Source organism: Drosophila gunungcola, chromosome 3R (assembly GCF_025200985.1).
Source record: "Drosophila gunungcola strain Sukarami chromosome 3R, Dgunungcola_SK_2, whole genome shotgun sequence".
Classification (NCBI taxonomy): domain Eukaryota; kingdom Metazoa; phylum Arthropoda; class Insecta; order Diptera; family Drosophilidae; genus Drosophila; species Drosophila gunungcola.
Window position 1 is genome coordinate 22,734,812 of NC_069139.1, and position 21,893 is coordinate 22,756,704.

The window sequence follows — 21,893 nt, forward strand, 5'->3', positions numbered from 1 at the left end:
AGTTGCCACAGGCAATTTTATTATTTGCCACTTATCGATATAAAAGTTCTTGGTTCGACGTAGTCAAGTTCAAAGTTGAAGCGAGCCTCAATTGCAGTTATCGAGTTCAGGGGTCTCGAAAAAGTGCATAAAGAAATTCATAAGAGTTTAGGCCAAACCTCAAGTGCAAGCCAAAAGAGATTTCAAATGCAATATGGAGTTGTTCAAAAGTTCTGAATAACTTTGCCCACGAGTGTCTTACCTAGCTTCCTGTGTGACCCCGGGGCGTATGCGTGATATTAATTATGAATTTAACCCACTCGCCATAGCAATTAATGAGCTTCAAGATAATCACATGATTTTAATAACCCTGCTAATTGGCAATAAATTAGACTCAATTTACCTAATAGCTACACAGATATGCACTAAAGAGCTATGCAACATAATATGCATAATTATAACAGCCACCTGGGTGAACCAACTATAGCCAAAACCAAAACCAGGACCAACACCAAAATCAGCACCGAGACTTAAACGGCAGCTGTTTCTAAGATGCCTATCCGTAGTCATAGAATCTCATCATCGTTCTGGCCTTCGTTCGTCTCTCACCTGCCTTCGTCTTAATCAACGCGTTTTATCGCCATGATTTTATTTTTCGGCCTGGAATAAACTATTAGGAAAACTCATTTTCATGAAAATCCACTTTAATTGCTGTTGCCGTTGTCGGTGTTGTTGCCATCGTTGTTGCTATTGCCCCATCTGGTGATGTGGTTATGGCAGCAAGGCAGCCAGATACGATCCACTGAGGATATATAAGCCTCCTATAACATAAATTTTGATATAGAAATTAATAGCTGTGGATTATGTAAGGAATTTACATATACCTCTATTTGTTTTCAAAGCTTAATTTTTAAAAGAAGATAATTTTGTAAACTTGACATTTGCTTCATGTTCTTTTTTTCAACTTTACTTGACATTTTTAGCTTACACATTGCATTAGCACATTAAATCAATACTATCGCCGTCCTAAAACTACTTAACAAAATGTATTTTGACAAAGAACAATAAGAAATAGCTGGCATGACAAGAGGAAATAGAAAAATAACCTTGTCAGAAATAAAAACTGTCAAAACAGAGAAGCCTTATAAAATCATTCGCTAAGCTCTTGCCAGTATTTTCTCTCAGTGGGTCTAACAGGAATCCGTGGCGGTGGCTGTATCAGAACGGCATGCCAGGCGCCAATAAAACAACATAAGGCGCTATGCCGTCTCTTCTGGTTTTTGGCCTGGTATTTGGCGAACGGTGTTACTTGTAAATTTAACGCAAATTGTCTGTAACATGAGCTCCTCTACGAAGAAAGGTGTCTGAGAGGGTGATTCCGGGGCTGGGGAATGGAAACGGAGAATTGGTCTGTGGTTCGGTTGCTTCTGAAGGAATCGGTGGTTTGCGGGGAGTGGCTGAAGGCACTGCGGGTGGCGCTGAAAGTGCCAACAGCAGTGGCAGCCATTAAATTTTCAAGAAGTGTGTACTCGAGCAGGAAACCCAGGCAGACGACAGCAGGAGGCAGGCTCAGGTGGAGAAAGAGAAGGAGCCCTTAGACAGACAGAGTCACTAAAGATTATATGTGCAGAAGGGCGACAAAAGTGTCGCATTGGAATCACTAACTAACGAAAGTCTTTATTTGTAAAGCAACTTGCACGTATGACTCAGGTTACTAGTTTTCCCATAGTTCAAAAACTTTCCGTAAACTAACTCAAAAAAGTTAACCTTTATGGGCTTAAGTTTTACTTAGCTAGAGTTTGCGAGAAAGTGAAATTGTGCAGAGTAGAATCGCAAGGGAAACTAAAATTGGTGTAGAACAAAAGAAGGGGTTTTAAATTGAGAAATTAAAAAAGATGTTTTATTTTTGATGAACTGAACAATGTTTTTGAAATCAGAGGAAATCTTTGAAATTGCTTGACAGTGTGTAGAATTCATGGATTTTAGTCTTGAATTCAGCAGTGCGATCAATTCGTTCAGGATTGTTAAAATCCAAATATATTGGCATAAAATGAAAAATGTATTTGAAATCAAAAGGAAATCATATAATGAAAACTTGCTTTGATGTTATTTCTTTAAATGGCTTTTTGGTCTTGTATTTAGGTAGCCTTTTTTCTTTGCTTATAAATAGTACAGCAGTGCGATCATTAGGATTAGGATAATTAAATTCTCAAGAGTCGAAGGAAAATTCTCTTTCGCTCTATTGTCGCCTGGCTAAACTTGTGTGGGTGAGTCTGGGCTGGGTTATTAGTAGTCTTACATGCCTCCTGGGGAACGTTTTCGTCATCGGCATCATTATGCGTCTCGGTTTCAGTTGCTGTGCGGAGCATTTAGTGACACGCATCCTTGGGGCGCTATTAAAGCCAGACCGCAAGGCTGAGGTGGTCGCCCACCACCCCCAATTACACCTGTTCGCAAAACGGTAAATATATTTAGCAGAAAACTTGTTTGCCCATTGGAATTGCTGCCATTTAACAGCTTTTCATTGCTTCAGTTAGTTTTTACGGCACGCAATTAAAAGCTGCAGCATTGTGCAGGCTTTTATTCGAGCCGATGGCATTGAAACTGAGGCGCAGCCAACAAAAGGTGTAAATTAACATAATGACAGGGGCGGCGGGGGTCGGGTGGCGAAAGGGTACTTGGTGGCAAGAAAACAAATGCCACAGCAAAAGTGCAGAGCGTTGCCGAACACAACAAAAATATTTATGGCAATGCAAATGGCGTTTGCATAAAATTTATTGACACTTTACTGCGCATTGTCATTGCGGTGCGAAAAGGGGGCGGCGGAAAATTCCAAGGGGGCGGGGTGCAGGTGGAAAACGGGAGGACGAAGGAGACGGGAGTTTTTGCTCTGAGTGTTGCAGCATCCGTTTGCCAGCGTTTTGCGCTGCGGTTGACATTGGTACGCCCACCGTCACGGCCACGCCCCTAGTTTTTATACCCGGTAGGGACAGATTTTAAGGGTATATATATTTCATTTAAAATTCGTTCCCCTTTGGAGCGAACTTTACAATTATTGTAAATAAATATTCAAAAAAAAAGTGAATAAATTAAACAATTGAAAGTTGATTCGAAACCGGAATAGCAGATAATAGTTTGAGTTATACAATTTAGTTCTTCTTTTCTGTCCGTCTGTCCAAAAAAAGTTTTTATTCAGCAAGAGCGACTATGAAATTGCCGGTTTTGTTAAGAACGTAACAAAAATGCCTCGAAGGTTTCAACATATATGAAAAAAAGGCTATACACTCCTCTATAGGGTTTTATGTACTATAATTTCTTGGTATCACATAGTCAGCCTTGCGTCGATGCACGCATCGGTTTTTTTTTGTGTGTGAGAGCGTGAGTTTGGTGTTTGCCACACAAATCCGTTCTCATTTTAATGAGCAAACTTTTTGCTCGTGCGCCATTTATTTGCTGTTTAGCAAACTGCATTTGAGATAAAATGTCGCTGCTGTGTGTGTGGGTTTTTTGAAAATTAATTTTAAATACCCATACTTAGAAAACAGAGGCGGTTAGCGGAGGGTAATCGCCCAGATCGCTTGGTTGCGTGAATAATTAAGTGGAAATTATGTAAACGGCTTAGTTGGGGCTTTGGCCAACACAATGTTGACATGGAATTCGGTACTAACATCACAAAATCAATAGCCAGTTAAATTCGAGGCCGGCATTTATCCCAGCAGTAGTTTTCAGAATGTGATTTCCCCCCAAAGCTACAGTTTCGGCAACTGTAGACCGCAGCTGCAGCTGCGCAGCCCACAAAAGCCAACACAAAGCATGGCCCAAGCCGACCTTCTCCTCGAACATCAAACACATCTCGGCCGACTCATTTATTATGTGCTCCAAAACGAGTTTAATTATAAGCGAAGACCACAAGCCGTCGGTTAATGTGTAACCAAAGCAGCAGCCATTTATGTGTAATTCAAGGCTGTCGGTGGTGAGCAACAGCGATCAATCATAATATGAGGCATTTACTGGAATGATTTTAAAAGGTTGTTTTTAAAAGGAAATATACTTTCCAGCCTTGCAAAATCATGTTTGAAGAGTTGCAAAAAAGCTGCAAGTTCTTATATACAAATCCATACATTTCTAGCTAAAAAGTCATCAATTTAATCATCCCAAGGGTCAACTAGTATTTTTCCTTCACTAACTTTTATTCAACTTAAGAAACTTTTTTGTCTTTAAGACCCTTTTGACTGTCAATTGTGATGAAGAAATTTAAAGTTAACGAAGTTAAAGTCAGAGAAGTTCGATTTATTTGTTAAACTAAATAACGAAGACTTCTCAGAAAGCTTCTTTGTCAGTACCTAAATGCAATAATTAAGATAGTTAAAAGTTTAGCAGAAGAGTCCTGTGTAAAGGAAATGACTAATAAAAGACTTACCGGGCTTTGAAAGTTAATGGAAGTGGCTGCTGCTCAAATCACCTTGAACAATGTATGTATGTGTGTTTTTGAAAGCTCTTAATAATTTCCGCTGGCTTTGGAACACGCGAGCAGGCACGCTTGCTGCACGTTGCGTATACGCCATGGCTGCCAGCACATCGGGTACATGAATTTCCTTTTGCGAGCTGCGTTATCAGTGGATTCCTGCGAAAGTCGAGTTGATAGATAGACAGATAGATAGCGGAGCGTTTGAGAAAACAAACAAATAGACAGACGAACGGACAGCTTGTCATAAAGTCGAGAAGCGCATTTCCATGTTGGTCGTCAAGTTGTGACTGAGCTAGGGAAGGAGAAACCATGCAAATTGAAATCATTAACGTTGTGTATTTGTCTACCCCCCTTTTCAAACCAACCCCCCAACCCCACTTAACATTCCCCCACCAACTACCAACTACCACCCACCACCACCACCCACCGTGCAGGCGGTTCTCATTTAAAGTCGAACGGCGCCGATGGGGAGCCTTGGATGCAGCCGGTGGTGGCCTATTTGGAGGTGTCGTCGCGACCCACGAAATCGCCAAGTAGGTGGCGCCATCTCACTCTCTTTGCCTCGCTCTTTTTCTCTCTGTCTCTCCCCCACACAAACACACCCACCCACACACTCTCACCTCCCCGCCCTCGATGTTACGTTGCGCCCGTGCGTGTGTGTGTGCGTACGCCTTGGGCAGTCTGTGTGTGATTGTTTTTAGGTGTGCGAGTGCGAGTGCAAGTGCGCCCGTAGTTAACAGTAACGTTTTAGTGTCCACCCGTAGTTTCAGTTGCCCTAGTTGACCAACTCAAAACGCTTACTAGTTGTACACACATCAAACGAAAACTGAACACCCAGCAGAGAAGAAGTCATTAGCTCCATAACTTTATCTAAATTTGACTATCTAAATTATATTGTATATCAGCTTGGTGCTTAAGCATAACAACTATTAATGGGCAATCTAATCATATCGATAATTTAGCTGTGATATAGTTTTGGGTATTCACCAGATGGAATTGGATGGCAGAAATACTTTTCTTCAATTTGTATTACTCATACGTACTGTTGCCTTTATCGAATAGTTTTTTCTAACTTTAAACTAACTTTTTTAGTAACATGTAACTATTTTACATGACGACAGTAAATTCTTTTGAATTTTTGAGACATAAATACCAATCTGGTATCAAAGATTCCAAGCTGATAGCGCATTTATATATGACAAGGCAAACACGGTGACATTTTTCTCTGTGTACACTAAGCCATACACATCCACACATTGAGATGCCTTGTTAACAGCTCTTGTTCCGATGCTACGTTATGTGTATGTGTTCTGTATTGCTGTGTGTGTCTATGTCTAACCAATGTCCACGTAGTAAAGCCCCCAAACTCATCAATGGCGAAACCGCGTGCCGCTCTCTTCCTCTCTCTTTTTCGTCCTTTTCCGCAGAGTGTGATCAGACATTCGTGTCGAGGATCGGCGGTCCCCAGAACGGCAGCTTCTCGGCCCCGCTACTGCACAACCATCGCAATCACTCGCGCCAATGCCTCTACACCTTCCTAGCAGGACCTGGACAGCGTGTCGAAGTAGTTTTTAAATCGTTTAATTTAAGAGGAAGTCCACCAGAGTGAGTAACAGCGAGGTCCCTAATTAAAACTCACAAGGAACTTATTTTTCTTTCACTTTGTTTACTTTCTGTTTTTGCAGCGGTTCGGCCGTCGGTGAATTACCAAGGTAAATAATAAAATATAGTAGTTTTTACTATTACACTTAACCTATACTTAAAAAATAATTTTATTGGGGCACAGAAATTTCAGATTTAACTCACCATATTATAAAACCTCACTTTAATTTATGAAACTTTTAAACATTTAATGTATAGTACAGTTTCTATACCTGCATTTGTATGCTCTTCTGTTGTGTTCATGAATTAAGTAACTATTGAACATAACGATGATTTTTTGGCGACCTTTCCACTTAGTTTTTTTTTAAGGTTAGTTGTAAAAATATTTCTAATTATTTTGTGCTACAATCGAAAGGGTATAATAACTACATTTTTGTATTTAGAAGGCAACCTATTAAATATTAAATATTTTACAATAATTATTTAAACAAACCTCATTTTAATTAAATAATATTAATAAAAAAAAAAAGTACCCTAATAAGTACAGGCATAAGTTTACAATTTAATCTTAACTGAATTCTGAATTCAATAAAATAAAAAATTTCTGTGTTTTTTGCCCTTTGCAGTTGTGTTCATGAGTACATGGATATCTACTCGGAGGTGCAGTCGTCGGAGCCAGCGGAACTGATCAATTCACCATTCGGGGGCCGCTACTGCGGCACCATTCCGCCGCGTCGTCGCATTTCCATGTACCGGGCAGTTGCGATTTCATTTTTTAGCAACAAGAACGTGACCACGGACCTGTTCGAGGGCACGTTTAGGTTTATAAATGCATGTGAGTATCGGCAGCATAGGCCTTACCTCTTCCACCCCTCACACACCTACTGACTCTCTGTCTCTCTCTCTCTTGGGGTTTCCTCAAAAAGCGGAATATGAAATTGGCATACCCATTGCGGGATCGCCATGTTCCTACACGATAACGCCCAGCATGAGCGTCAACAAAACTGGTGCGCTCATATCGCCAACCTATCCAGGTGCCTATCCGAAGGATATGTCATGCACATATCAATTTCTTGGTGAATCGAATCAGAGGGTTAGATTAGAGTTTCGTGATTTTGATCTATTTTTTGGTGGACCACAGTGAGTACCTCTAATGCTGCACAATTACAAACACACAAAACACAAACACACAAGCACACTGAGAAACTAACACCCAAATACACAGCCGGTAACAAGTCAAGATCAAAGCAAGTTTTGGGCATGGCCAAAATTTGCTTTGGTTGGCAGCCCACACTCTAAATCTGTGACCTATCTAAACCAAATTTACTCTCAATCGAATGTCTCTAAAACCCATTCTTCTCTATCCAATCTGCTATCCCAATCCGCAATTCTGCAATCTACAACAAAATTTCAACAACAACCACCACATGAAAACCACCGAAAAATAGCTGCCCATTTGACTATGTGAAAGTGTACGATGGTCCAGATAATTCGTCAGCATTAATCGGTACATATTGCGGGCAGCAAAGAAACTTAGTTTTGTATTCGAGCGAGTCGAGCCTTTTTGTTCATTTTTATACGTTATCGCGCACCGCAAATACCCAAAATCGTGGCTTTAAAGGAATTTATGAATTTAGCGAGAGTTTTGTTAAATTAGATTTTATACGTAAGTATTGCCGAACATCCTCACTATAAACAATGTTTGTCGTTTCAGTTCTGCCTTTTCCTGCGCAATCATTTTGTGGCGCTCTAAAGTGGTTCACAAAAAGTGTGGCCTACTTATTAGGGCGCCCCAAAATGGTTGCCATAGCGAATAGCATTTATCAGCTAATTGTATGTGCTTGAACCAATCTATTCACTGGCTTTGTTCGTTTTGTGTGCTGTTTGAATTTCAATTTATGAACCTATTGACACTATGTTAAATTTCACCCTCTCACAACTTTCTCTCTACATTGAAAACAAAAACAAACAACTATTTCTACGCTATCTGGTGACCTCTGCTCTACTCCAATCCAATCCGACCTGATCTGATCTGACTGCTCTATCGAAATTCCCTCTAAAACCATTCGCTACAAAAATGCAACATCAAATTGTTATGAAAATGCGTACATCAGGTGAAAACGATGGCATTCACATACGTGGCTCAGAATGTGATCAAAAGATTTTATCGAAGAAGGAATCCACTGGCTTTGTGCTCTCACCCAACTATCCCTATCCCTATATACCAAAAACTGTGTGTAGGTGAGTGAAACCACCATAATCTTTCGTTTAAAACGGAAATGTTTATTAATATCTGCACCATCATCTAGATATTTCATCTATGGCATGCAGGATGCCCAGCATCTGGAGCGTGTACGACTCGAGTTTAACGCTTTCAATATACCCAAGGTGGAGCACAAGGACAAGGGCGAGTAAGTTATATTTAGCCAATAATCACTCATAGAATTTGGACTATATTTAGATAGAAAACAAACCACTTGCATACAAAATTTGAAATTGTAAATATATAATAAATTTAGTTTAATCAAGAGTAGTCAATGAAAATGGAATCCTTCTATAAAGTTTTAAACCATATTTTAAAAATAAATTTGCATTGGTTATTATTATTAATAACTAGGACTGTTTTCTTAAAGGTAAATAAAATATCGATGCAAAATATCAAGTCTAACAAAGTTAATGGCACAAAACTAATACCTTATTGATATAATTCGTTGTGGCTAGGAAGAATATGAAATTGAAGACTAATTTTCGAAAAAATTTAATATTCAAAGGTCCAACTGCACGGACGGCTATCTAAAGATCTATCTGAAGGGCCAGGAGACGGCCGATGCCTACGACAAGTTCGACTACGAGCTGTGCGGCAACGAGACGCAGCGTGTGATTAGCGAGGGGCCGCGACTGGCCATGGTCTTCAGTTCGGGAGAGTTGCAGGGCCGCGGCTTCAAGGGCAAGTACACCTTCGAGACGGAGTACAAGATTCCGGGCACGGCGGCACCGGACGGAACCTGCAGCTTCACCTACGTGAGCAACTCGAAGAAGCGCGGCGAGCTGAACAGTCCGCGCTATCCCTCCAACTATCCGTCGGACACGAACTGCTCGTACCTGTTTCTGGCCGAGGCCGACGAGCAGGTGACCATTGTGTTCGACCACTTCAAGATCAAGGCGGACAACAATGCAAACGCCACAGCGGGAGCCTATGGGTGAGTCGAAAAATCGATTAATTCTTTGTTATTCTCTAAAACTTGCATACCTTTCCTTACAGTTCCGGCGCCTGCTTCGAGGACTGGCTGGAGATGTATGTCGTCTACCGGGACAACAACGACCGCCTGCTGGGACGCTACTGCGGTCAGACAGCCCCCGGACCCGTCGAGAGCCCGCGGGGAGCGGTGGGGCTGCGGATCACCCTGCACACGGACCAGGAGAGCGTGGCCAGCGGCTTCAAGGCCCGCTACTTCTTCGAGTCGGCCAAGTCGGATGCCGGCGACTGCGGCGGCAACTTCAGCAACCAGGACTCGGGCCTCATCACCTCGCCCAACTGGCCGGCGGGCTACAAGGCGCCGGGTCGCGGCATGGCCTCCAATGCCTGCAACTGGGTCATGAGGGCCCGACCCGGCTACAAGCTGTCCATTCACTTTGAGCAGTTTGGCCTGGAAGGAGACCCAGCCAGTAAGTTGCCTAATCTTGTTTGCTCACCGGAAAAAAACACGTATATGGTTTTTTAGACTACGCTGTTTGATTAAATTTTAGGGCAAACTTTTCATTAAATTTATCGTAAAACTCTATTTTACTGTTCTTAAACTCAAAAATTTAACTTAATGCTTTCTTTTAGTAGACTTCTAGTTTGCTATAAAAATAACCATTTCTTTTGTTGTCAATTAAAAATAATTTTAAATACAATTGAAATGGGAAATTGTCTAGTGTAGCGGGTCGGGTCCCATCGACAGCGATTTCTCAAGGGTCAAGGCAAATTTAAAGAATTTACGTTATATATTTTTAAAAATATGTATTCGCATTAAAATTAGTAAACATTAAAAAAGTAATATAATATTATTAGCTTTGCATTTCAAACTCCCTGGATTAAAAAAAAAAATTCTAGCAACAACACAGAAAGGACTTGTTTAGCTTTACCCCCTTTGTTTGGGCTGAGTAAGATAGCAGTTTCAACACTGATGTTTGGCTTATATGGTGAATAGTGAATAAACATTGAAGACTCGTCGCTCGTTTTGTGTGCGTTGGCATCAACTCGTGTCTTAGATATACCTTAAACTATATAACGTTTATTTAGCATAAATCGGAAATTCAAACTAGTTTAAAATACAAATACTTTTCGCTCTTGCCTCTGACAATATTTTATACTATTCATATTTCATACTTCATACTATTTATTTTGCAATTTTAATTTAATCGTTTTTTTTGTGGAACTCACCATTAAACAAACTAAGAGTTAAGGAAAGATCTTTACATATTTTATGAGATTACGTAATTTTTTTCCCCAGATCGCGGCTGTCCCGCTGCTGTGCTGCGGCTGTGGATGAACGTGGACTCCGACCAACCGCCGATGGAGCTATGTGGCGAGAAGCCGCCCGTGGAGCAGTGGCACTACACGTCCACCGGCCAGACGGCGCGCATCAGCTTCACCACCAGCGACAAGACAGTGGGCGCCCAGGTGAGCTATTAAATGAAATACTGAGGATTGAGGTGCAACAGCGACTGTGACCTTTCACCCGCAGGGCTTCCGCATTGTGTGGACCGAGATACAGGACTCCGGGCCGGGTCCGCCGTCCGTGGGCCTGCACTGCGAGTCCACGTACCACTTCCAGTGCGGAGCCGGATACTGCATCTCCGACAAGCTGCGATGCGACGGAGTGAAGAACTGCGGCCCCGGCGACGACACTGACGAATTGCACTGTGAGTCGTGAGTGAGTCGAACGGTTCAGTTCAATTTTTATTTGCCTTCTTTTGCCTAAGTTTTCGTAACGAGTATCTTAAGTTTGTCTCGTGTTTGTGTTTCCAGTGCGTCCGCTGTGGGGCGAGGCCATTCAGTTTCCACTTTAATTTCCTTTGGTTTTCCACGGTTAAAATGTACCTCATGTGCGATCTTGCGTTCCTTTCACTTTTCATTTGATGCGTGAAGAAAACTTGAACCCGACGAAACACTTGCAAACCGTTAACCACTGAATATAACAACAACTATAATAATCCATACTAACTTAAATACCAACCAAAGAAACCACCTGAATCTATCCTATTTTTCTCGCTAAGTCTTTTTGCACCTAAGTATATTCGTATTTTGTCCTCAGCCTTAACTAGCTGTTTTGTTTCCTTCTTTTCGATGGCCAGACTTTTGTACATACCTTCTTCGATAGCCCAGGGTGTCCACCATCCCAATTGAGTTCCCCCACCCAAGCTTCACCAATGCATTTCTCTACCTCTCACCCGATTTCTCAGTATCTTCACACTCACTCACTCGAATGGCATTCAGCACACTTACAGACCCAGATATCACATCGGTCTAGACTCTAGACCCTAAAGTCTAGAGGATGTCTACAGCCACGCCCACACTAAACTCATCATTCTCTCTTTTTCTCTCTACTTGTCTAATTCTCCCTCTGTTTCTCTCTGTTCTTTCTTTTGTCTCCACTAAAATAAAACTGAAAAACCACTACCAACTACAAACTGTTCAACTGTGAAACTGTGTAAACAAAATAAACTCCCCTCCTCGAACCCGAAATCGCCAAAAAAAAAAAAATAAATAACCCTAAACCCTTGGCACAGGTGACGCAAACTCCACGCATTTGCCCACATTTCTACAGACATTTGTTTTAGCAATAATGGCATTAGTGTTAAATACGTACAACTAAAGTTAAACAAACCCAGAGAGGTCGAAACTCGAAAAATCAAAATTTTAAATTCGAAATTGGAATTGCCACGAGAATCAAAAACGTGAAACATAACTAAGATAACAAAAATTAACATAAATGGAGCATTCTGCTAGCAAGAATTTGTACTCATTTTTCTAACAACATACCAATTGCAAGCGAAACGAAGCAACCAAACCAAAACTATTAACTCTAATACTTAAGTAAAAGAAACCCTTTGGTCACAATTAACACGTGAGTTCAGCATAAGCTTGTCTACATTCGTTCAACACTCCACGCCACGCTCATGACATGCACAGTGTTCAATCCAGATACATGTCACCCCGATCTAGAGAAACCCCATAACCAAAACCCCGAACCCCGTAGAATGCCACAGTACAAAGGAGATCACAGTTCACAGCCCAGTGAAAATATGTCCATCCCCAGTTTATATTTTGTTGCATCTTTCAGTTTACTTCAACCGCATTTTGAGAGTTGAGTTTATGAGCATGCCTCCATTTTTGGTTCTGGCTTCTTTGTGTTCCGCACCTTTCCTTCACTTGTCATGTGCACCGCATCTAGCAGATGAACATAGTACATATGCCTTCCTGGTGCCCTTGTTAAACTGAACTGAATATTCTAAACCGCCTAAGCCTAAATCTCTTGATATGCTAAACTTGTGTAACCCACTTAAAAAGCCGAAAAGAAATGGAAACCACAGCATACAGAACAAGAACATCAAGTTCAGACTCACCCACATGACACAATCTCAATCTCAGCTAACTAGAGATCAACACACATTCCTAACAAGAAACCATCGTCCTAATCTAATCTAACCTATTGCATAAGCTCTGTTATCATTAATTAATTGTGTGTCCTGTGCTCTTGCTTTCCCCTACCAATTTTTTGAAACTAAACAGGTACCACGGAAGCGGCCGAGGAGGACTACGACGTCCTAATTATAATAACGCTTCTCGTCGTCTCGTCCCTAATCTGTCTCCTATGCATACTCTGTCACTCCAGAAGAAACCGTAGGAACCATGTTCGCCAACTGGGCCTACATCGGAATGCACATTATGACTCGCAGACCAGTGCCACGGGTGAGTCCGATTTTTATGTATACTCTTTATCGAAGATGACTTGTATCATATGATTCTGGTTTATTGCTTTAATAGGTTTTCTTTGAGTTTGGTTTTATTAACATTATTTCAAGGTAACTTTTTGGTTTTTTATGTTTAATTTCAGACTTTGAAAATATTTGAACTTTAATTGAAACTTAATAATTACGATCTTAATTTTTTTATTTGAACAAATATTTTATTAGTCTGAATTTAGCTTTACTAAAGTTTTTCTAAAATCATGAAAAATGTAAATGCATACAAAAGAAAAATATAAAATTTGGTAATACTGAACTATTTTAGCTTAGTCATAAAAAAAGGCACCTACCCAGTGAACATTTTAGCATTATTACAGATTTCTTTAAAAGGAGTCCATGCTTACAAAAAAACAAATATTAAATTAGTTACAAAAAAACATATTTTTTTCATTCGCGAATCCCATGTTAGAGAATACAAAAAGAGTGTCTGGTGCAGCGATTCGATCTGGAAACTTACCAGTCAATAAAGTCAAGAACAAAATATTTAAGAAAAACTTTATTAAAGTTTAATATTAGGTTAATCATTTTTTCAAGGTTTCAATATTTATTTAATAATATCTCCCTTTGTAATTGAGCAGCGGGTCTCAGCTCCAGTCGCAGGCATCTACAGAGCGGTGGCGCCAGCATCGCGGGCAGTTTGCATGGGATCAACAGCGGCAACCTGATGATACCGCCCGCCCCACTGCCGCCCACCAGCGTGCCGCCGCCGCCCCACATTTGCATCGCCGGCGTGGACATGGGAATGGGGATGGGCATGGGCCATGGACTGATGTCCAACGGGGAGGACGACGAGGACGATCTGGAGCTCGATGAGGACCAGCTGGACGCGGACATTTTCATCAACGATGTGCACTTCGATGAGGACAACATTGATCATGTCAACCAAATGGCGAACGTCTAACGATGGTTCGGCACAGTTTTAGGCACTTTTATCGCAACCTTCAGTTTTGGTTTTAAAACGCATTTAGACTAAGGCTAACTATGTAATGGCGAACAAAGCAACTTTGCAGAGCAAGAGCAGTAGATAACACACACTCCCACAGCGCATACTGACACGCAGACACAGGATAACACTCAGATACAGTAAAACCGGGAGGCGAACAGAAACAGAAATTCAAAAGTTAACAATACCTAAAAGACAAGAAATTATGCAAAAATGCGAATTGATTAAGACATAAATTTAATAACGAGCGAAACGGGATGGTTAGTAGGCATTATAGATGAAGTAAGCGAAAGCGAAGATAAAAAGTACAGTAGGGCGAGCATATTGTAGTTGCGATAACACGATTAGCCAGAAGCGTTTCACATAAGTAAGAGATGATGTGGAGGAATCAGAAACCAAAAAATAATAGCTACATTAAATAACTATATTATACACATAGCGAAATACGTACGGCGAAATGGAGAAGGGCGCACAAAAAGCACAGGGCGATAGGCGAATGTGTAAAAAGCGAGGAGCAAGGTTCCGTTTAGCGGAAACGGAAACAAAAACGAGCCGAAAACAGCAGGCGCAGGAAGTGCAAGTACGAATCATTTTCATAGCCACAAGAGACCGCAGACAAGACGAAAAATAAAATAAAGTTGTTGATTTTTATATTTGATACGAGTAATATTTAGGTGAAGCATAAATTGAATTAATTATACAACAGAAGAAACGAAGAACGTAAACGTTAATAAAACAATACACACATTTGCAACCGATAGATAAACCGATAATGAATAACGGCAGCAACATACTAAAGGGCATAAAACAATAATAATTAACTACCTTTACATACGCGCATGACTTTTTATTTACACATTTTGTACAAAAATCTTCGAACCTTGAGGCTACACAAATCAAACATACAACAACAAAAAGGAGAAGAAGAAATAATGCATAAATAAAAGAATTAGTGACTATCAAAACTGTATCTTCCAGCAAAGAATAAAAGCAAAGAGTTAAATGACGCTAAATCGAAAAGTTTATATGAAAATAAAAGAGGAAATTTAATAAATTAGCGGCCCCAGAGATGTAAAATGAAAGCGAGAAATGGAAAGAAAATAAATTCAAAGATTTTTGTCTATTTAAGCACATTTTTATAAACATTTAAGGCGAACAAGAATATTTATAAAAATGTATACGCTAAAGGGAACGATAATAATAAAGTAAATTATACAAGACGCTAAAAACAAGAATCTAAACACAAAGAAACCGAATATTGAATTGATTTTTTTTGTGCCAAATCGTAGTTGGCTATCTTCTGTATCAAATATTATTTTATGTTATTTTATCAACTTTATACATATGCAAACCTATTGTGAATTTTAAGATTCTTTTAGTTCATATCAGTTTTCTCCGTTTTGGAGTTTAAAATAAATTCCCTAAAATTTCGTAAAATAAATAATAATTATTGGTTTCATAGCGCACGTACGTTTTGCAAAAGAAAATTGAGAAATTTAATGAATATAGCTAAAATCAGCGATGGAAACTTAAACCCGTTTAACGTAAAAACCAATTAATAACAAACGTATGTAGGTGTTACAAAAATGCTACATTAATTAAACAAAAAAATGATAAATAAAGCAAAAATAAATACAATTACATTGATGAAGTAAAACGTTGTTAAATTGTTGCATAAAAAAAGCATAATAATCAAGTAACTTCTAGGAATTAATTCATAAAAATAAACTTTAGTTTAAGTGTACAAATTTTGTTGTTGTATTACATTAAAACCGAAAAGAAAACCCAGAAGCAAAGAATTCAATTAGTTAATAAAAACTCTAAATTTGTGTTCTAGCAATAAAAATTAAACATAAATTTAAAGAAAAATAGTACTAAAACCTAAAGCTAATAAAATGTTCGAGAAAGAAAGTCCCCAAAAGAAACCTATCCCAAAAAAAAAATGTTCTAAACTAAAAAAGAGTTTACTAAAGTAACACAAAGTTAAATTAAAACACCCCAAAAAGAGCAAATGTTAAAATTACAATTAAACCTACAAATAAGCCACTCAAGAGAAGGAGTCAAACACATTTGAATTGAGAGTCGTTTTTCAAATTTCAAAATCCAGAAACAGAAGTCAGAAAAACCGAATCTCTGGCGCACTTATTGGCACAAAACACGGCGCCGTTTGCCAAAGAGATGTGAAGGGAATCTAAATAACAAAATAGTTGAATAATAAAATGCAGAAGAAAAATTTCAAATTAAAAGGAAACACCTACAAAAACAATTCCATGTTAACATTAAATATAAATAAAGGTAATTAAATAAATGAATACTAAAACCAAGTTATTCAGTGATGTTTAAATCAAAATTATTTAGTGGGCTTTAGTCTTGTAGATGCAAAACTCCTCTACTACTTCGTCTACGAAAACAACTTTTAAAAAAACAGCTACATCTATAATTTATATTTTTATATTTGTGCTGATGTAGCCATTATTGGGAGGTTGGGAAAGCAGATAAGCAGCGTTACATAATATCATAATCTAAACAAAACTCATTTCATTTAATTCTTAGAATTTATACGGAACTTCTCAAGCATTTTGTTAATAGCTTCCTCATCGCCATCGATCTTGGCCTTTTCCTGCTCCAGAATCTCCTGGAAAGTCTTCTGCTTAGTGCCCACCAAATAGAAATCCTCATCCGAAATGGTGACTTGTGCATCGGCACCGGGCGCACTACCCTCGTAGATGTCCAGGGCTTTGAAATCAAAAACTACGATGAAACGGTCAACGACGGCTTGACCCACAGTAAGGCCCAACCCCAACCCTCCCACTCACCCATGCTCTTGATGAGGTTGCCGTCCGCGTCGGTGAAGTTGAACTGAAACGTGTTGACCACGGTGCGCCGGGCAGGATCCGATTCCTTCAGCTTGCTGCGTATCTTCTCGATGATCTCGTCGCTCTTCATGTTGCAAGTGAACCGGCTGAGTGTCGCTGCTCGACTAATCTAAGCGCAGGGCCAGCAATTGAGGCAAACTCTGCGGATTAGCGCTCTGAGAGGCTGGCGCTTTGCATAATGCTTAATTAAAGTCAATTTGTTTCATATAGACATGATTGAAGATATTGATGTGCGGGAACGGGTGAGGGCATGAGAAAAACTGAAAGTGCTTTGGGGGCAGTAGGTATATTTTGGTAGCTCATCTTAGTGTACCAACTAAAACTAGGTGTGAAAGTCAATTGCTTATATGATCTAGGGCTTCCAAAGCTTCAGCAGGCCATCCTCACTGTAGCTGGCCAGCAGATTCTGATGCGGATGATGGGTCAGGCCAATGACGTCCTTTTCATGAACCTGATGGCAAATACCTTGTTAAAAATCAGTTGGAAAGACTTGCTTAAAGTGCAGCTTACATTTAGGGTACGTTCCAGTTTGCCGGAGGAGACGGAGAAACAGTAGAGCACCTGATCCTCTCCAGCGCAGTAGATGAACTCGCCTCGAGGCGAAAGAGTGGCTGAGATGAAGGCTCCACCCTCTCGCTTACCGGACGAGAAGGATCGCACAATCTGGCCCTGCATGTTCATGATGACCACCGTATTGGACCGGTTGCAGACGATAAAGTGCTCGGGATTCTTGGGCAGGATGAGGACGGTATTGACGGCCAACTCGTTGCCCAGGGGCTTGTAAGTGGCCACACACTCGGTAGTTTTGAGGGACCACACCTTCACTGTGCCATCGGAGGAGGCGCTGAGCACGCTGTGGCCATCGGGCGTGAAGGTGGCTTCGTTCACGAAAGACGAGTGACCCTTGAACTCCTTCAGCATCTTTCCGGACTTCAGGCCATGTAGTCGCACCGTATAGTCGAAGGAAGCACTGAGCACCTGGCTGTTATCGCGCGAGAACTGCAGGCAAGTGATTCCCTTGGTGTGGGCCTTTTCAAATTTCCGCAGACACTGGCCGGTGATGATGCGCCACACCTTGATCTGGCCATCCTGGGCGCCGGAGGCAACCATCTCGGAGTCACGTGAAAAGTTCAGTGCCAGCACAGCCTGCTCCATCATCATGAACTGGTCTTGCGCCTGGTACTTCAAATCCTTTCTCACCTTGCCGGTGGTGAAGTTCCACACCTCGAGAAAGCCGTCCACACTACCTGTGATCAGGTACTGACCATCCGGCGAGAACTGGGCGCACTCAACGTGCGACTTCTGACCGAATTTGATTTGCCGGAACAGCTGGGTGGGATACATTTCCTCTTCCTGATCCTTCATAGCCGCCTTGCCGCGGAACAAATCAATGGTGGTGCCGGGCGGCAGGAGTCCCTGATGCTGTTGCCATTTTAGAGCTTGTCCCAGAAGAGCCAAGAGCCTGGAGGAGGGCACCACATGCACCTCGCCACTTAGCTCCTGGGAAATGGCCGTGCGCCGCTTCTCCTTGCTGCTGCCCTCCGCATAGGCTTCCCTGGGGTCGAAATAGGCGCGCTGCAGCATGTTTTCTAGGAAAGTAATTAGATAAACATTTATCTTTAACACTGATTGGTGCTGATCATACCCAAATGAATGTATCGCTCTGGTTCCTGCTGCTTCAACATGCTCATGGGATCCGTTTGGCGGAGGAGGGATCTGGCTGCGCCCAATTCCCGCAGTTCAATCAGCTCCAGAACGATCTGCTCGTATAGATTGAGCAGCTTTTTATCCGGTAGTTTAAGGGATTGGGTTACTTTTAACACAGTGTCCCAATGACCATTGGAGATGTCCTGGACAAAGCCATCCACGCTGTCCACTGTGTTTAGGGAGACACCCGTTTCCTCCTGAAAACATACCATAAGCCCATTAATTATTATGTTTTTTTAAGAGTATTAGTACTCACCTGTAACGTCTGCAGGGTCTTCATGAGGTTGGACTCCTTGAGATACTGCTGGATAAGCCGGATCACACTTGGATGGTAAGGAGATACTCGAAATTAGCGACGACTGTTTGTTATTTGATGGTTTGCAGTACTTACTCGGCTGATTCGATTTCTATAGACATGGCTAATTAGGGGCCTGGCTTAAAAATTCTCTTCAAACAAGTTTTTATTCAGGTTTTCTAAAATTTACAATAATATTGATAAAAAATGCGTCTTCTTAGGGATGGCACAAATACCGATAGCTCTGGCCAAAACAGCTGACCGTCATCGTTATCGCCAACAGCTGATTATCACCGCAAAAGAACACGCAAAAATAAAAAGACGCAGTTGCATTGTAAAACCATTAAATAGTAACTTCTGCCAGCTGTGGCATTTATAATTTAAAATAGTGTTTGAGAGCCACTACCTGTGGCGCGGACATGTGGAGAAGGAACATTATAACATTTATAGGTAATTCAAGCTGCTACACATTTAAAGTTTATAAATTATCTACCGGCAATACACACACACATATCATTGAGTGCGTGCTCAACGATCAGCCGTTTGACAAAAACAAACATGACGATCGAAAAACCCGATTAAAAACAAATGGCGGTATTCCCGCTCTTTTGAGTTTTCGGCGGCAAACGATCTCTTCGGGCGGGGTGTTTCACACCAAGATTGCCATCCGCCGTGTACAGTACTCGAACTCCATTGAAGCCGGAATAGAGCGCCCACCACCTCAATTCGTTGGCTGTACCAGTACCAGATAGTAAAACCGTACTCTTCCGCTTTCACGTTCACGTGCAGATCGCAGCTTGTCCGGACTGATGGCGGCGGCAGCATCCAGTGCCCGGCAGGGACGCAAGTACGCCGAGGGCACCCAGCCCTTCACCGTCCTCATCGAGGGCAACATCGGCAGCGGGAAGACCACCTACCTGAACCACTTCGAGAAGTACAAGGAGGACATCTGTCTGCTCACCGAGCCCGTCGAGAAGTGGCGCAACGTGAACGGGGTCAACCTGCTGGAGCTGATGTATAAGGACCCCAAGAAGTGGGCCATGCCCTTTCAGAGTTATGTCACGCTGACCATGTTGCAGGCGCACACCGCGCCCACTGACAAGAAGCTAAAAATAATGGAGCGCTCCATTTTTAGCGCTCGGTGAGTGCATTATCCCCGAGCCGGTTTGACCAGAATCGCTAATTTTCGTTCACCCACTGTCCCTCAGCTACTGCTTTGTGGAGAATATGCGTCGGAATGGTTCCCTGGAGGAGGGCATGTTCAACACCCTGCAGGAGTGGTACAAGTTCATCGAGGAGTCCATCCACGTGCAGGCGGACCTCATCATTTACCTGCGCACCTCGCCGGAGGTGGCGCACGAGCGCATCCGCCAACGAGCCCGCTCCGAGGAGAGCTGTGTGCCACTTAAGTACCTTCAAGAACTGCATGAGTTGCATGAGGACTGGCTGATACACCAAAGACGTCCGCAGTCCTGCAAGGTACCTTCTAACACTACACTCATCTAGCACCAACAGGAAAAGTAATCTCTTTTTGTTCCAGGTCCTTGTGCTCGATGCCGATCTGAATCTGGAAAACATTGGCAGCGAGTACCAGCGCTCGGAGTCCAGCATCTTTGACGCCATCTCGAGTAACCAACAGCCGTCGCAGGTTCTGGTTTCGCCCAGCAAGCGCCAGAGGGTCGCCAGATAATCAGTGAGGATTATGTTGCTGAAACCCCTAACCTATATAGTACCTAATTGTGTGTAGTTCAGACTTTTAATATAATATAAGAGGCGCAGACGAGCCGAACCGCGGGACAAAGGCAATGAATAATCCACTTACAAATCAAGCCCTCAGTTAACGCATTCGTATTTTAACAATTATAATCCACATTATATTCTCTTCACAGAAACTAGTTTGTAAGCCCAAAAATTGTAATAAAAACTGTGAGTGTTTATGTAGCTAAATATGTTCAAGTTAGTTGCCGATTCTTAAATGCATTTCAGTGAAAAAATAATAAGAATTTTATAGAATTGTTTTATGTTGACACAAATTGTTCTCATTAATTTATTTTTGTAACTCCGTAGAGTCAAAAAAAGGTTAACAATTCCTATCATAATATAGAAATTTGGGAAATATAACAATTACGGTGGAAAGCTTAATTTTCTTTTGAAATAATTAGTCTGAGCTTCTGGTCGACCCCTTTAAACAATTGTAGATACAGCAAAACTTCTATACCTCTAGCCACTACACAATAAAATAAATTTATTTATATATTCTATAGACTTAAGGAACAACCAATAAAATCAAAAAACAACCATCTGATGAGTAAATTTTCTTTATATAAATTTACATATATAGTTTGAATTGCTATTCGGCTTACTTAAATGCTACAGCTTAATTAGGACACCTCGCAAGGTGCGTTCCTTCTGTGCTCCTATTCCTGATTCCGTTTCCGATCAGAGTGCGGTCACTTGGGTCCGTTCATAATCGGTGGTCGGACGCCGGGAATTGTGCCCAGCGGAGGCGGTGGTCCCATCATGGCCATGGGATTCATGATTGGCGGCGGGCGCATGCCCATCATGGGGTTCATCAGCGGAGGCATGTAGGGCATTCCTGGCATTCCCGGCCGTGGCGGAGCTCCCATGTTGGGCGGCGGTATGGAAACGCCCGCCGGCTTTGGAGGCGCCCCGCCTGGTCCGCCCGCAAACGGATTGTTCGTGATCTTTCCGGCCTTAAATGCGGCAGTGGTGGCGTCAATCAAATGCTGGGCCTGCTCCTCCATCCACTTTTGATAGTAGAACTTCACATTGTCGCGGTGTTTTCGACCGGTGCAGTGGGTTTTCCGCACCGAGGGCGAGTCGTGGGTCAAGTAGGTGTCGCAGTAGTCGCAATAGTACTTCGGCATTGTACTATTTTATATATCTAACGTAGAAAGGCGTAAAATTATAGTTTTATTTATATTTTTTCCACGACGGTGCGACCCTGTTCGGCTAGGGTTGTCTTATGCGTAGATATATGCTGATGTC

General features: G+C 41.6%; 5 protein-coding genes across 16 annotated transcripts in view; 2 read left to right on the top strand and 3 right to left on the bottom strand.

Moving 5' to 3' along the window:
* LOC128252301 (cubilin) overlaps window positions 1-16,330 on the top strand; it is a 52,917-nt gene extending 36,587 nt beyond the window's left edge. For 2 of the 11 annotated variants that reach the window (XM_052979927.1, XM_052979937.1), the window contains 14 exons: window positions 4,882-4,980; window positions 5,875-6,052; window positions 6,133-6,159; window positions 6,676-6,884; window positions 6,976-7,189; window positions 7,498-7,715; window positions 8,164-8,290; window positions 8,359-8,460; window positions 8,821-9,249; window positions 9,312-9,715; window positions 10,546-10,715; window positions 10,780-10,957; window positions 12,828-13,007; window positions 13,642-16,330. In XM_052979927.1, coding sequence (XP_052835887.1) covers window positions 4,882-4,980; window positions 5,875-6,052; window positions 6,133-6,159; window positions 6,676-6,884; window positions 6,976-7,189; window positions 7,498-7,715; window positions 8,164-8,290; window positions 8,359-8,460; window positions 8,821-9,249; window positions 9,312-9,715; window positions 10,546-10,715; window positions 10,780-10,957; window positions 12,828-13,007; window positions 13,642-13,964 — 2,858 coding nt within the window. In that variant the 3' untranslated portion in view covers window positions 13,965-16,330. The other 9 variants (XM_052979945.1, XM_052979998.1, XR_008267298.1 and 6 more) reach the window with 8 other exon arrangements.
* A 111-nt stretch (window positions 16,331-16,441) lies between these two features.
* Window positions 16,442-17,137, bottom strand: LOC128252487 (uncharacterized). Of its 2 annotated transcripts, none has more exons than XM_052980262.1 (2): window positions 16,823-17,137; window positions 16,442-16,742 (listed from the first exon to the last, which is right to left on the bottom strand). In XM_052980262.1, exons 1-2 carry the CDS (start codon window positions 16,950-16,952, stop codon window positions 16,549-16,551), a joined length of 324 nt encoding a protein of 107 aa, XP_052836222.1. In that variant the 5' UTR covers window positions 16,953-17,137; the 3' UTR covers window positions 16,442-16,548. The 2 variants fall into 2 exon arrangements, with proteins under 2 accessions (XP_052836222.1, XP_052836213.1); XM_052980253.1 differs by having other exon boundaries at window positions 16,442-16,757.
* A 12-nt stretch (window positions 17,138-17,149) lies between these two features.
* LOC128252426 (WD40 repeat-containing protein SMU1) lies at window positions 17,150-19,130 on the bottom strand. Its single transcript, XM_052980137.1, has 5 exons — window positions 18,981-19,130; window positions 18,846-18,912; window positions 18,528-18,786; window positions 17,393-18,471; window positions 17,150-17,333 (listed from the first exon to the last, which is right to left on the bottom strand). Exons 1-5 carry the CDS (start codon window positions 19,004-19,006, stop codon window positions 17,235-17,237), a joined length of 1,530 nt encoding a protein of 509 aa, XP_052836097.1. The 5' UTR covers window positions 19,007-19,130; the 3' UTR covers window positions 17,150-17,234.
* A 44-nt stretch (window positions 19,131-19,174) lies between these two features.
* LOC128252447 (deoxynucleoside kinase) lies at window positions 19,175-20,897 on the top strand. The gene is made up of 4 exons (XM_052980175.1): window positions 19,175-19,334; window positions 19,674-20,025; window positions 20,093-20,363; window positions 20,425-20,897. Exons 1-4 carry the CDS (start codon window positions 19,304-19,306, stop codon window positions 20,572-20,574), a joined length of 804 nt encoding a protein of 267 aa, XP_052836135.1. The 5' UTR covers window positions 19,175-19,303; the 3' UTR covers window positions 20,575-20,897.
* Window positions 20,898-21,186: 289 nt separating this feature from the next.
* On the bottom strand, window positions 21,187-21,886 carry LOC128252470 (U1 small nuclear ribonucleoprotein C). The gene has a single exon (XM_052980213.1). It carries the CDS (start codon window positions 21,770-21,772, stop codon window positions 21,335-21,337), a length of 438 nt encoding a protein of 145 aa, XP_052836173.1. The 5' UTR covers window positions 21,773-21,886; the 3' UTR covers window positions 21,187-21,334.
* Between the last annotated feature and the right edge of the window lie 7 nt (window positions 21,887-21,893).

Bases quoted from the DNA above. Each gene is read 5' to 3' on its own strand.
- LOC128252426 (XM_052980137.1), bottom strand. From the start codon at position 19,006: ATGTCTATAGAAATCGAATCAGCCGA. The intron at 18,787-18,845 runs GTGAGTACTAAT...GTATGTTTTCAG, and splicing joins AGACCCTGCAGACGTTACAG to GAGGAAACGGGTGTCTCCCT. The intron at 18,472-18,527 runs GTATGATCAGCA...TTACTTTCCTAG, and splicing joins AGAGCGATACATTCATTTGG to AAAACATGCTGCAGCGCGCC.
- LOC128252487 (XM_052980253.1), bottom strand. From the start codon at position 16,952: ATGAAGAGCGACGAGATCATCGAGAAGATACGCAGCAAGCTGAAGGAA. The intron at 16,758-16,822 runs GTGAGTGGGAGG...GTTTCATCGTAG, and splicing joins CAACCTCATCAAGAGCATGG to TTTTTGATTTCAAAGCCCTG.
- LOC128252447 (XM_052980175.1), top strand. From the start codon at position 19,304: ATGTGGAGAAGGAACATTATAACATTTATAG. The intron at 19,335-19,673 runs GTAATTCAAGCT...GTTCACGTGCAG, and splicing joins GAACATTATAACATTTATAG to ATCGCAGCTTGTCCGGACTG. The intron at 20,364-20,424 runs GTACCTTCTAAC...TTTTTGTTCCAG, and splicing joins GACGTCCGCAGTCCTGCAAG to GTCCTTGTGCTCGATGCCGA.
- LOC128252470 (XM_052980213.1), bottom strand. From the start codon at position 21,772: ATGCCGAAGTACTATTGCGACTACTGCGACACCTACTTGACCCACGAC.